The sequence below is a fragment of the Neomonachus schauinslandi genome, chromosome X (genome assembly GCF_002201575.2).
Source record: "Neomonachus schauinslandi chromosome X, ASM220157v2, whole genome shotgun sequence".
NCBI lineage: Eukaryota > Metazoa > Chordata > Mammalia > Carnivora > Phocidae > Neomonachus > Neomonachus schauinslandi.
The window spans coordinates 41,826,104-41,840,912 of NC_058419.1; the positions used below are offsets into that span (position 1 = coordinate 41,826,104).

General features: G+C 38.3%; 1 protein-coding gene across 1 annotated transcript in view; it reads right to left on the reverse strand.

Annotated features, from left to right (window-relative positions):
* Nucleotides 1–14,809, reverse strand: part of IL1RAPL2 (interleukin 1 receptor accessory protein like 2) — a 648,978-nt gene that overhangs the window by 27,031 nt on the left and 607,138 nt on the right. Inside the window, exon 6 of the mRNA XM_021678366.2 lies at nt 603–748. Within this exon, the coding sequence (XP_021534041.2) occupies nt 603–748 (146 nt within the window). The remainder of the gene's footprint in view (nt 1–602; nt 749–14,809) is intronic.

Below are 14,809 nucleotides of genomic sequence, written 5' to 3' on the forward strand. Positions count from 1 at the left end.
ATTTTAGTTTGGGAATAAAAAAGTGGCTTTGTTTCTTTTCCATTAATAAAATCCCTAGTTTCTCATTTAAGCAATACAAGATGGTGAAGTACAGAGAAAAATTTGCATGTCAATACCTATCAATTTTTTTTAAAGATTTTATTTATTTATTTGAGAGAGAGAGAATGAGAGACAGAGAGCAAGAGAGGGAGGAGGGTCAGAGGGAGAAGCAGACTACCTGCTGAGCAGGGAGCCCGATGTGGGACTCGATCCTGGGACTCCAGGATCATGACCTGAGCCGAAGGCAGTCGCTTAACCAACTGAGCCACCCAGGCGCCTAATACCTATCAAATTTTATGTAACACTTATAACCAAGGTACACTTTATCTCACTGAATTTAACACATAACAATATTTCATTTTATTTATCTACTTCCTAATGGATAGAAGATTATAGGCATTGTATGCTAATATCCATAGCAAAAGAGATATTTTTTCCTTAAAAAGACAAAATGTTTAATAGAAGTTCATGCTAAATGATAAAATAAGGCCAGAAAGTATATTTAACTTCAATAGTTACTTGGTAGCTAAACAAACCATAGTAATAGTTATAAAAATAAATACCCTTTTTACGTAGCAGAACACTGGCATGTTTCCGTCCATTTCGGTTTTCCACATGGCAGGTATAATTTGCCAAGTCAGCCTCCACCACTGAATCAAAGATGAGTGCCAATTCAACTTCTTTTTCTCCAAGATGCTCTTTGAGGAGCCTGAAATAAAGACAGTATTCTTGGTTGAATTGGTTTGACTTGGGGAGAGAGCAGCCATGCAAAACTTGCAGTATGTAGCTCACAAGGTCTCCAGTGGGCATGGAGAATCTTAACTCAGTGGTATGTATGGAACCTTCAACACGAAAACACAAAAAGTGACTCTTGATGTGAAGATCAAATGGAAAAGGAAAGAAGTGAGGAATTCACTCAGCAAAAAGAAATATTACCATGCCAGTAGGCTTTGATAAATGAAGCCAACATGATTTGTGTGGCAAAAAGGAGGAAACATTGGGCTCTATGTTCTAAGCTGAATTTATGAAAACAAATTAGATTTTTGCACCATGCCATGAAGGGATAAAATTGATAGGTGTAGTGTTTGTGTTAGAAGTTAGAGTTTTGACAACAGGGGGTAAGAAGGTAAAGAAATGAGCCCTGAAAATGGTTATCTTATAAAAAGTAAACTGAAAGTGTTTAGTGGCCTTCTATCCCCAAATATCCATGAGAAGTCTGACCTTTACTTTCCTCTTGCATTTGTCCAATGCAAGCACGTGTTCTGTGCCCTATCCTGCCAATGATGCTAGTCCACTGCCATGGCCCTGCCTTTTCCAGATGCTGTTCCCCGTTTGTCTTTCTCCTTTCTCCCCTCACAGGGAAAACCCTCCCCTATGTGACATTTTCTCATAGTCCTGCCTTTTGCTTTCTCAAGTGAAGTTAAGAGGGCCTTAAATGGCCAGGAATAGGTGTTCTTTACAGAGGAACTGAGTTGCCAGAAACCTTTCCTAAGAAGTGTGTTTCCTGTTTCTTCAGAGAGATATTCTCACCAATGGCCAGCTGCCTCCTGAGTGAGGTGAAAGTGGGTACCCTGCTGACTTTTCTGTTTCCTGCTTTTTTTAAAAAAAAGATTTTATTTATTTATTTGAGAAAGAAAGAGAGCGAGAGAGCAAGAGAGAGCATGAGCGGGGGGGGGAGGGGCAGAAGGAAGGGAGGAACAGACTCCCCACTGAGCAGGAAGCCCAACTCAGGGCTGGATCCCAGGACCCTGAGACCATGACCTGGGCCCAAGGCAGACACTTAACTGAATGAGCTATCCAGGCACCCTGTCTCCTGCTTTTGACCAGAGAAAAAGCAAATTGCAAGTCTACATGGTGGCAATCATGCCTTTAAGTTCTGGGGTGAGGTTCTTTTTTTTAAGATTTATTTCATTTGAGAGAGAGAGCAGGGGGAGGGGCAAAGGGAGAGGAAGAGAGAGAATCCCTAAGCAGACTCCCTGCTGAGGATGGAGCCTGACGCAGGGCTCCATCCCAGGACCCAGAATCCAGTTGGATGCTTAACTGACTGAGCCACCCAGGGGCCCCTGGGGTGAGGTACTTAAATGCATGTATTTGCAAGATAGAAAACTGGAGCACTGGAGTTAATTCTCATATCCTTTTTGGACACCTGGTTATGAATGCAGAAAAGAACCTCTGATTTACTGGCATTTAACAGAAAGTTGGAAAAGACAACTATGCTCAGAGGAAAATGGGTTCTAAGTACAGGCCTCCAATTTACAAGTTTAAGCTTGATCCTTACAAAGTCATTAAGTCAATGGTGCCTTAATTTAACTCAGCTTTAAGTTGAGAAAAATACCTACCCTACTCAACTTTGTCGTGAGGGTAAAATGGGTTAAAGTAATTTAAAAAGTTAATAGCATTGTATACATGCAAAGCAATGTTAATAAACATCAACATTTCATTATCAAAAGTAGATTGTTTACATTTTGGCTCCTACAAAAATATTTATATTGATATTTATTGATATTTAAAATTCGATTGTCTTAATCTCTTCTGGTTCCCCTTTGAGAGAAAGAAGACTTAAAGTTGGGTTGGTGGAGGAGAGTTCCTGGAATCTGAGTCTCCCACACAGAAATCTGAAGCCCAGATTATATTCCAAATAGTCATGCTTTTAAAACTACCCTGTTTCTGTACCCTCCCAGTGATACACATATCTGAGAGTTGATAATACTGGCATTTGTAACTTGAGTAAGTCTCCTACCCTTTATGTTTATGTACCATTGCTGAACTAGACAAATGGAAGAATTTTCTTAACCACATTTTATTGGTAGTCTTTCTATTAACTTTTTTCTTCCTTGATAAAATTGTAGTTTTCCTCTCTCAACATATACCTAACCAAGGGAAAAATTAGAATTTGCTGTCTTCATGGTTTATATTGAATTTTACTTTCTCCATTTTCTCTGTGCTATGGGTAAATCCCACTACACACAATTCTTTTACTTCTGTGTAACCTGCTATGGAAGAACCCTCTTTAGTGCCAGAATCTGCTTAAGCACCACAAATTAAGTTTGATTTAAAGCTTCATGTGTAGGGCAGCCACAGCCTCTGCCAGGCATGAGGCAGAAAGCTGATCCTCTCCTTCCAGACCAAGCCTTTCCCTCTTCATTTCTAATACAGTTTCCAAAAACAGCTCTTCACAGGCTGCAGAAAGAATCCAGAGGGAGGAATTGAAAAATGATCTGTCATCCATCTATTAATATATTTGAGGTGTCTTAATTATCAGCTCTTGAAAATCTAGAAGTGACTTGCTTTTTGGGAGTTAAAGAGTCAGCTGATGTTTATCTCTACTAATCACTCAGTAGAGCAATCATAATTTCCTAGCAAATATTGATATATAACAATCTACCAGTGTTTCTTTGTCAGTCACCAGCTAAGTGCCTAGCTCTGGGCTAGACATTTGGTGTAAGATAAATATAAACATTAAAAGACCAGGTCCCTGGGGTGCCTGGGTGGCTCGGTCAGTTAAGTGTTCGATTCTTGATTTCGGATCAGGTCATGATCTCAGAGTCGTGAGATTGAGCCCTGCACTGGGCTCTGTGCTGGGTGTGGAACTTGCTTAAGATTCTCTCTCTCCCTCTGCCCCTCCTCCTCAGCTCTTGCATGTGTGTGCATGCTCTCTCTTGCTTAAGATTCTCTCTCTCCCTCTGCCCCTCCTCCTCAGCTCTTGCGTGTGTGTGCGTGCTCTCTCTCTAAAAAAAACACAAAAAGAAAAACAAAAACAAAACAAAACAAAACAGGTCCCTGCTCCCAGTAAGCATTAAAATTTAAAAAAGAGAAAAGATCTAAAAAGTTGAAAAAATATACACATAATGATGTAAAGAAGAGTGGTACAGTCATGCTTACAACAGCTTTCAAAGACGGGAGAGACTATTTTGACTAAATTAACTGGAAAAGGCTTGAGAAGAGTCTGCCTAGACAAAAAAATAAGGGAGTGTTTTCTAGGATGGAAGATAAGAACAGGTTTTTGCAGAATATGTGAAAGAAAGACACTAAAGAGGCTGGCTTTGGAATGGAGGATACAAATGAGAGGATCTTGGGAGATACTTCAAGTAACTTCAGAAGCATTTTACTCCAAGGATTAACACTGAAGGCAAGTTATATGCAACAGCAAACACCAGAAAAAATAGAAAATAATAAGTTCAGGTGACAGAAATTACCACCTTCAAAAGTTTTATTTAGTCAAGACCTATTCTTAAAAACTAGTACTAAAAAAAGCTTGGAAGTTGTCATTCTCATCCTTACAATAAGAAAAACAGCTGAAGAAAATTAAAATTAACAATTATTAGATCCATCAGAGAGTTGAGGTCACAGGGTAAACTCCTGCCCCAGAAACTTCAGACAGGCAAATACTGAGAATCACAGTATAGTGGGAGCAGAAACCAAGTAGCAAGAGCCAGTACAGATAGAAACAAACTATAACTGATAAGTCACTGTAGGGCCACTACACACTAACCAGAGAGTTTAAAAACTCCGTTAGATCTAATCTTTGGGGTACTCCATATTTTCAAGAGGTTTGCTTCTAGGACCACTACCAGGGTCTTAGGGTGAAGATCACAGAAAAGTTTCCCTATGTTTCTGTCAGGGAATTAAAAAAAAGCAACTATCTTGAAATGAGCCCAGAGCACTCCCTTCTTCTTAAGAAAGGCCTGCTGTGAAAGGAAACTCTTGTATCAGAGCCTAAACTACTTGGATTTTACCAAACCTAACCTTCCTGAGGGAAGGGAAATACAGTACCCAACTCCAGCCCCCTCAAACTTTCCTGTCTCACTTAAAAAGAGGAGAAAAGCTGAGAAGAAGTTGTGAAGGTCATAGTTCAGAGTCACAGGCTCACTAAAAGACTGAGACTTTATCGTAGGATTATAGAATGCTTACCACCACATCAATCAGGCTCGTGTATGATAACAAGGGCTTTCAGCTGAAAGAACTGCAAAGCTCAGACCCTATTTAAGAAGGAGTCTCTAGGAAAACACAAAGAAAACAGTGGAGACATAAACAAGTACATTATAGGAAATTTTAGCTTCTTACATCTACAACTAGAGCAAACACTAAACCCAGCCTAACAACATAAACATAAAATCTCACACTAAAAGCCTATTTACTTCAGTTCCTCTTACCTGATACATAATATGTGGTTTTCTTTTCTTTTTTTTTTTTTAAAGAGAGAATGAGAGACAGAGAGCGTGAGAGGGAGGAGGGTCAGAGGGAGAAGCAGACTCCCTGCCGAGCAGGGAGCCTGATGCGGGACTTGATCCCGGGACTCCAGGATCATGACCTGAGCTGAAGGCAGTCGCTTAACCAACTGAGCCACCCAGGCGCCCCCATAATATGTGGTTTTCAAAAACAACAAAAAGTTACCAAAAAAAAGTTAAAAAGAAAAAAAAAAAGACAAAAAAACCCCCAATACCCCCCCCCAAAAAAACCCCAAAGAAACAAAAACCCAAAGAACGCAGTCTGAAGAGACAAAACACGCATCAGAACCATATTCAGATATGGCAGAGATTTTGGAATGATCAAACTGGGAATGCAAAATAACTATGTTTAATATGTTAAGGGATTCAATGGGAAAAGTGAACAATATATATCAATAGATGGGTAATGTAACCAGAGAGATGGAAACTAAGAAAGAATCAAAAGAAAATGCTAGAAATAAAAACACAGTAACTAATAGAAATAAAGAATGCTTTTCATGGGCTCATCAGTAGACTGGACAGAGGTGAAGAAAGAATTAGTGATCTTGAAGATACATCAATAGAAATCTCCTAAACTGAAATGTAAAGAGTAAAAGGTCTGGAAAAATGGAATAAAATATGAAACTCCCAAAGGATAATTACAAAAAGGGTAAGACATATGTAATGGAAATACCAAAATGAGAAGAAAGAAAGGAATAATTAGAAATATTTAAAGTATTAGAGCTGACAATTTTCCAAAGTTAAAGACTCCAAACCACAGATTGTAGGAAGTTAAGAGAATACCAAGCAGAATTAATACTAAAAAATGTACACATCAATATATCATATTATAACTGCAGAAAATCAAAACAAAGAGAAAATCTTGAAATAATCCAGAGGAAATAAAAGTACCTATACAAGAACAAGAATAAGAAATACATCAGATTTGGGAAAAAAAGATGGCGGAGGAGTAAGGGACCGTATTCCAACCGGTACCCGGAATTGAGCTGGATATCTACCAGACCACTCTGAACACCCATGAAATCAGCCTGAGATGTAAGAAGATAGATCTGGATCTCTACAAACAGAATATCGCAGGCAGTGGTTTTGAGGTATGAAGCAGGGAGCAGTGATTCCACGGGCAGATATCAGAAGATAAATGGAAGGGGGAGGGAGCCATGGGGATCTTACACCCCTGGTGAGCGATAGCCTCCCACAATGGGGACAGGGCACAGACCGGTAGTGATGGGGAAAGGACTTTAAGGCAGCCCTCCGGACTGAAACCTGGAGTGGCAAGGCTGTGCGTGCAACCTGGGGGTGGTTGGCAGTTTTAGAAGCACAAAGGACAGAGACGTGACCCCGTGCCCCGACCTAGAGGTGAGGACTGGGAGCGCTGCTGAGGGGCACACAACACAGGATGCTGCAGTTTATAGCAGTACAGACAGAAACGGAGATAGTGTGGCCAGGAGGCTCAGTGAAGAGCAGACTGCAATCTCTCTGCTCTGAGGCAGAGGGTTGGAAATGCTCTCTTCTTCTCTGACTCTCGGAAGAGAGGCAGAAAGCCACCAGAGAAAGCCACGAGAGAACAAAAGCCCCCCAAAACCGGTTTTCACTGAGCCCAGCCCCACCCACAGGGGGCAGGGCAACTCTGCCCAAACAGGGTTGCCTGAGTGACAGTGTGGCAGGCCCCTCCCCCAGAAGACAGGCTGGGAGAACAAGAGGCTGACAACCCTAAGGTCCTTATAAAACAGGTGCATCTTGCTTGCGTTGTGGTCAATAATTTGGACTCTGTACATTCCCTTAACAAACCCTCAACAGAATGACTAGGAGGAAGAACCCCCAAAATAGGAAAGACTCAGAGACTGTGACTTCTGGCACAGATTTACAAATGGATACAGATATAACCAAGATGTCGGAAATGGACTTCAGGGTAGCAGTTATAAAGACAATAGCTAGAATGCAGAAATCGATTAATGACAACACAGAGTCTCTAAGGGCAAAAATGGAAGTTGAACTGACAGAACTTAAAAATGCTATCAATGAGATCCAATCTAATCTAGATAATCTAACAGCTAGGGTAAGCGAGGCAGAAGAACGAATTAGTGATCTAGAAGACCAATTGATAGAAAAGAAGGAAAAAGAGGAGGCCAGGGAGAAACAACTCAAAATCCATGAAAACAGAATCAGAGAAATAAGTGACAGCATGAAACGTTCCAATGTCAGAATTGTTGGGTCCCTGAGAGGGTGGAGAGAGAGGGGACTAGAAGATATATTTGAGCAAATTGCAGCTGAGAACTTCCCTAATCTGGGGAATGAAACAAACATTCGTGTCCTAGAGGCAGAGAGGACCCCTCCCAAGATCAAGGAAAACAGGCCAATGCCCTGGCATGTAATAGTAAAACTTGGAAACCTTAGAAACAACAAAACCATCTTAAGGGCAGGTAGGGGGAAGAGATTCCTTACGTACAGAGGGAAGAACATCAGAATAACATCAGACCTATCCACAGAGACCTGGCAAGCCAGAAAGGTCTGGCAAGACATATACAGGGTACTAAACGAGAAGAACATGCAGCCAAGAATACTTTATCCGGCAAGGCTGTCATTTAGAATGGATGGAGAGATGCAGAGATTCCAAGACCAGCAGAAACTGAAAGAATATGTGACCACTAACTTGGCCCCGCAAGAAATATTAAGGGGGGGTTTATAAAAGCAGAAAGACCCCAAGAGCTATACACAACAGAAATTTAGAGGGAAAATCTATAAAAACAAGGTCTTCACTGGCAACATGACGACAATAAACTCATATCTTTCAATAATCACTCTCAACATGAATGGCCTAAATGCTCCCATAAAACGGCATAGAATTGCAGATTGGATAAAAAGACAGGACCCATCCATATGCTGTCTGCAAGAGACTCATTTTGAACCTAAAGATACATCCAGACTGAAAGTGAAGGTATGGAGATCCATCTTCCATGCCAACGGACCTCAAAAGAAAGCTGGGGTAGCAATTCTTATATCAGACAAATTAGATTTTAAACTAAAGACTGTAATAAGAGACACAGAAGGACACTATATCATTCTTAAAGGGTTTATCCAACAAGAAGATCTAACAATTGTAAATATCTACGCCCCCAACATGGGAGCAGCCATCTACATCAGCCAACTGTTAACCAAAATAAAGAGTCATATTGATAACAATACATTAATTGTAAGAGACCTCAATACTCCACTCTCAGCAATAGACAGATCATCTAAGCAGAAAATCAACAAAGAAACAAGAGCTTTGAATGACAATTGGACCAGGTGGACCTCATAGATATATACAGAACATTCCACCCTAAAACAACAGAATACTCATTCTTCTCGAGTGCACATGGAACTTTCTCCAGAATAGACCACATACTGGGTCACAAATCAGGTCTTAACTGATACCAAAAGACTGAGATTATTCCCTGCATATTCTCAGACCATAATGCTTTAAATCTAGAACTCAATCACAAGAAAAAATTTGGAATAAACTCAAACACTGGAAGCTAAAGACCACTCTGCTCAAAATGTTTGGGTCAACCAAGAAATCAAAGAAGATCTTAAACAATTCATGGAAACCAATGAGAACAAAAACACAACAGTCCAAAACCTATGGGATACTACAAAGGTGGTCCTAAGGGGGAAATACATAGCCATCCAAGCCTCACTCAAAAAAATAGAAAAATCCTGAATTCACCAACTAACTCTACACCTTAAAGAACTAGAGAAAAAGCAACAAATGATGCCTAAGTCACGCATTAGAAGAGAAATACTTAAGATTAGAGCAGAGATCAATGAATTAGAAACCAGAAACACAGTAGATCAGATCAATGAAACTACAAGTTGGTTCTTTGAAAGAATTAATAAGATTGATAAACCACTTGCCAGACTTATCCAAAAGAAAAGAGAAAGGGCCCAAATTAATAAAATTATGAATGAAAGGGGAGAGATCATGACTAACACCAAAGAAATAGAAACAATTATTAGAAATTATTATCAACAACTATATGCCAATAAACTGAGCAATCTGGATGAAGTGGATGCCTTCCTGGAAACCTATAAACTGCCAAGACTGAAACAGGAAGAAATTGACAACCTGAATAGGCCAATAACCAGTAACGAGATCGAAGCAGTGATCAAAAATATCCGAAAAAACAAGAGTCTATGGCTTGATGGATTCCCTGGGGAATTCTACCAAACATTCAAAGAAGAAATAATACCTATTCTACTGAAGCTGTTTCAAAATAGAAACAGAAGGAAAACTTCCAAACTCAGTCTATGAGGCCAGCATTACTTTAATCCCCAAACCAGGCAAAGACCCTATTAAAAAGGAGAATTTCAGACTGATATCCCAGATGAATATGGATTCAAAAATCCTCAACAAAATCCTAGCTAATAGGATCTGACAATACATTAAAAGGATCATCCACCACCACCAAGTGGGATTTATTCCTGGGATGCAAGGGTGGTTCAACATTCGCAAATCAATCAATGTGATAGAACACATTAATAAGAGGAGAGAGAAGAACCCTATGGTCCTTTCAATTGATGCAGAAAAAACATTTGACAAAATACAGCATCCTTTCCTGATTAAAACTTTAGAGTAGAGGGTTAGAGGGAACATTCCTCAAGTTCATAAAATCCATCTATGAAAAACCCACAGCAAATATCATCCTCAATGGGGAAAAGGTGAGAGCCTTTCCCTTAAGATCAGGAACATGTCCAGGATGCCCACTCTTGTCACTATTGTTCAACATAGTACTAGAAGTCCTAGCAACAGTAATCAGACAAGAAAAAGAAATAAACGTTATTCAAATTGGCAAAGAAGAAGTCAAACTCTTTCTCTTTGCAGATGACATGTTACTTTATGTGGAAAACCCAAAAGACTCCACCCCCAAATTACTAGGACTCATACAGCAATTCAGTAATGTGACAGGATACAAAATCAATGCACAGAAATCAGTTGCTTTCTTATACACTAACAATGCAACTGTAGAAAGAGAAATTAGAGAAACGATTCCATTCACAATAGCACCAAAAACCATAAAATACCTCAGAATAAACCTAACCAAAGATGTAAAGGATCTATACTCTAGGGACTACATAACACTCATGAAAGAAATTGAAGAAGGGGTGCCTGGGTGGCTCAGTTGGTTAAGCGACTGCCTTCAGCTCAGGTCGTGATCCTGGAGTCCCAGGATCGAGTCCCGCATCAGGCTCCCTGCTCAGCAGGGAGTCTGCTTCTCCCTCTTCCCTCCCCCCATCTCATGTGCTCTCTCTCTCTTTCTCTCTCTCATTCTCTCTCTCTCAAATAAATAAATAAAATCTTTAAAAAAATAAAAGAAATAAAAAATTTAAAAATAAAGAAATTGAAGAAGACACAACAAGATGGAAAAATATTCCATGTTCATGGATCAGAAGAATAAACATTGTTAAAATGTCTATGCTACCCAGAGCAATCTATACCTTCAAAGCCATCCCGATCAAAATTCCAATGACATTTTTCAAACAGCTGGAATAAACAATCCTAACATCTGTATGGAATCAGAAAAGACCCCAAATCACCAAGAAAATGTTGAAAAAGAAAAACAAAGCTGGGGGCACCATGTTGCCCAATTTCAAGCCAAATTTCAAAACAGTGATCACCAAGACAGCATGGTACTGTTACAAAAACAGACATATAGACCAATGGAACAGAATAGAGAGCCCAGATATGGACCCTCACCTCTATGGTCAAATAATCTTCGACAAGGCAAGAAAAAATATGCAATGGAGAAAAGACAGTCTCTTCAATAAATGGTGCTGGGAAAATTAGACAGCCACATGCAGAGGAATGAAACTCGCCATTCTCTAACACCATACACAAAGATAAACTCAAAATGGATGAAAGACCTCAATGTGAAACAGGAATCCATCAAAATCCTAGAGGAGAACATAGGCAATAACCTCTTTGACATTGGCCACGGCAACTTCTTTCAAGATACATCTCCAAAGGCAAGTGAAACAAAAGCAAAAATGAACTTTTGGGACTTCATCAAAATAAAAAGCTTCTGCACTGCAAAGGAAACAGTCAACAAAACAAAGAGACAACCCACAGAACGGTAGAAGATATTTGCAAATGACACTACAGATAAAGGGCTGGTATCCAAGATCTATAAAGAACTTCTCAAACTCAACACCCAAAAAACAAATAATCAAGTCAAAAAATGGGCAGAAGACATGAACAGACACTTCTCAAAGAAGACATACAAATGGCCAACAGACACATGAAAAAAATGTTCAACATCATTAGCCATCAGGGAAATTCAAACCAAAACCACATTGAGATACCACTTTACACCAGTTAGAATGGCAAAAATGGACAGGGCAAGAAACAACAAATGTTGGAGAGGTTGTGGAGAAAGGGGAACCCTCTTACACTGTTGGTGGGCATGCAAGTTGGACAGCCACTTTGGAAAACAGTGTGGAAGTTCCTCAAAAAATTAAAAATAGAGCTACCCTATGACCCAGCAATTGCACTACTGGGTATTTACCCCAAAGGCACAGATGTAGTGAAAAGAAGGGCCACATACACCCCAATGTTCATAGCAGCAATGTCCACAATAGCCAAACTGTGGAAAGAGGTGAGATGCCCATCAACAGATGAATTGATAAAGAAGATGGGGTCTATATATACAATGGAATATTACTCAGCCATCAGAGAGAATGAATACCAAACTTTTGCATCAACATGGATGGGATTGGAGGAGATTATGGGAAGTGAAATAAGTCAAACAGAGAAAGTCGATTATCATACGGTTTCACTTATTTGTGGAACATAAGGAACAGTATGGAGGACATTAGGAGAAGTAAAGGAAAAATGAAGGGGGGGAATCGGAGGGGGAGATGAACAGTGAGAGACTATGGACTTCGAGAAACAAACTGAGGATTTTAGAGGTGAGGGGGTGGGGGGATGGGTTAGCCCAGGGATGGGTATTAAGGAGGGCACATACTGCATGGAGCACTGGCTGTTATATGAAAGCAATGAATCATGAAACACTACATCAGAAACTAATGATGTATGGTGACTAACATAACATAATAAAATTAAATTAAATTAACAATAAGAAATACATGAGATTTATCTTTAGAAACCATGCAAGCAAGAAAAGTAGAGTGAAATATTTGAAGTGTTGAAAAAAACAACCACCAACCTAAAACACTGTATCCATCTAAATTATTCATCAAAAGTGAAGGATAAATAGAGTTTCTTAGGCAAAAACTGAGGGAACTTGTTGCCAATAAACCTGTCTTGGAGGCAGTGTTAAAAGTTCTTCAGAAAAAATGAAAATGATATAGGTCAGAAATTTGGATCTATATAATGAAAGGAGTGTTAGAGAAGAAATAAATGAAGATAAAATATTTTGTTTTTTTCTATTCATGATTTATCTAACATGTCACATTTTGTTTAGAACAATAATAGAAAATAGCAGTTATAGCAAAAATAAGTTCAGAGGATCTATTATACAGCATGGTTACTATAGTTAATAATATGGTATTATATACATGAAAGTTGTTTGGAGTAGATCTTAGACTTTCTCACCTCATTTAAAAAAAGAGTTAATTATGTTAACAGTGTGAGCTGATGGATGTGTTAATTATCTTGATCTTGACAATCATTCTACAATATATATGTATATCAAATCACATTGTACACTTTAAATATATACAATTATATTTGTGGATCATTTTTAATAAAGTTAAAAATGTGAAAACAATAACATCAATGTATTTGGTGATTATAGTTTATGGATAAGTGAAATTAATGACTGTTTTAAGGTACCTGCACTACATGTGAAGCAGTATAGTATTATTTGAAAGTAGACTTAGATTAGTTATAAATATATATTGCAAACTGTAGGCCTACTGCTAAATTTTGTAAGAGTACAATTGATATGCTAGGAGACAAGAGAAAATAAAAGCACATAAAATGTTCAAATAAAACCAGAGAAGGCACAAAAAGGAAATTAAGCAAATAATACCATCCATTGGCAACAAAAATAATAAAGTACTTAGGAATAAACTTAACCAAAGAGGTGAATGATGTGTATAGTGAAAATTATAAAATGCTGATGAAAGAAATTGAAGAAAACAGATAAATGGAAAGACATCTGTATTCATATATTGGAAGAATTAATATTGTTTAAATGTCTAAACCATCCAGAGTGGTCTATAGATTCAGTGTAACCCCTATCAAAATCCCAATGGCATTTTTTTATAGAAATAGTAAAAATATCTTAAAATATATGGAACCATAAAAGACTCCAAATAGCTAAAACAATCTTGAACAGGAAGAGCAAAACTGGAGGGATTGCAATTCCTGATTTCAAATTATATCACAAAGCTACAGTAACCAAAACAGTATGGATTAGTATAAAAATAAAAATATAGACAGAACAGTATAGGGCACTGAGAAATAAATCCACAACCCATAGTCAACAGATCTTCAAAAAGCATGTCAAAAATACACAATGGGGAAAGGATAGTCTTTTTGGTAGGTAGTATTGGAAAAACTTTATATCCACATACAGAAGAATAAAATTGGACCCTTATCTCACATCATATACAAAAATCAATCCAAAGAGGATTAAAGAGAAACATAAAATGTGAAACCATAAAACTACTAGAAGAAAACATAGGGAAAAACTTTTTGACATTGGTCTAGGCAATGATTTTTTTTTTTTTTGTATAAGATACCAAGAGCACAGGAAAGAAAAGCAAAACAAACAACAAACAAAAAAGAAAGACAAGTGCATCAAACTAAAAAGTTTCTAAAATACCATATCATCTCCTTTATATGTGGAATCTAAAAAAAGAAAAAAAAAAACACAAGCTCATAGATACAAAGACCAAATTGGTGGAGAGGCAGAGGGTTGAAGGGTGGGCGAAATGGGTGAAGGGAATTAAAAGGTACAAATTTCCAATTACAATATACATAAGTGATGGGGATGTAATGTACAGCATGGCAACTACAGTTAATAATACTGTGTTATATATTTGGAAGTTGCTAATAGAGTAATTCTTAAAATTGCTCATTATAAGAAAAAAATTTGTATGTATGGTGACAAATGTAATTAGACTTATCGTGGTGATCATTTTGCAATATATACAAATATAAAATCATTAGGTTGTACACATGAAACTAATATAATGTATGTCAATTATATTTCTATCAAAAAAGAGAGTGGAAGGGGCACCTGGGTGGCTCAGTTGGAAAAGCATCTGACTCTTGATTTCAGCTCAGGTCATGATCTTATGGTTGTGAAATGGAGCCCCACGTTGGGCTATGAACTGGACGTGGAGCCTGCTTAAGGAGGGGGTTGGGGAGATGGGTTAGCCCAGTGATGGGTATTAAAGAAGGCACGTATTGAACGGAGCACTGGGTGTTATACACAAACAATGAATCATGGAACACTACATCAAAAACTAATGATGTAATGTATGGTGATTAACATAACATAATAAAATAAAATTAATAATAAAAGTCACCTAGA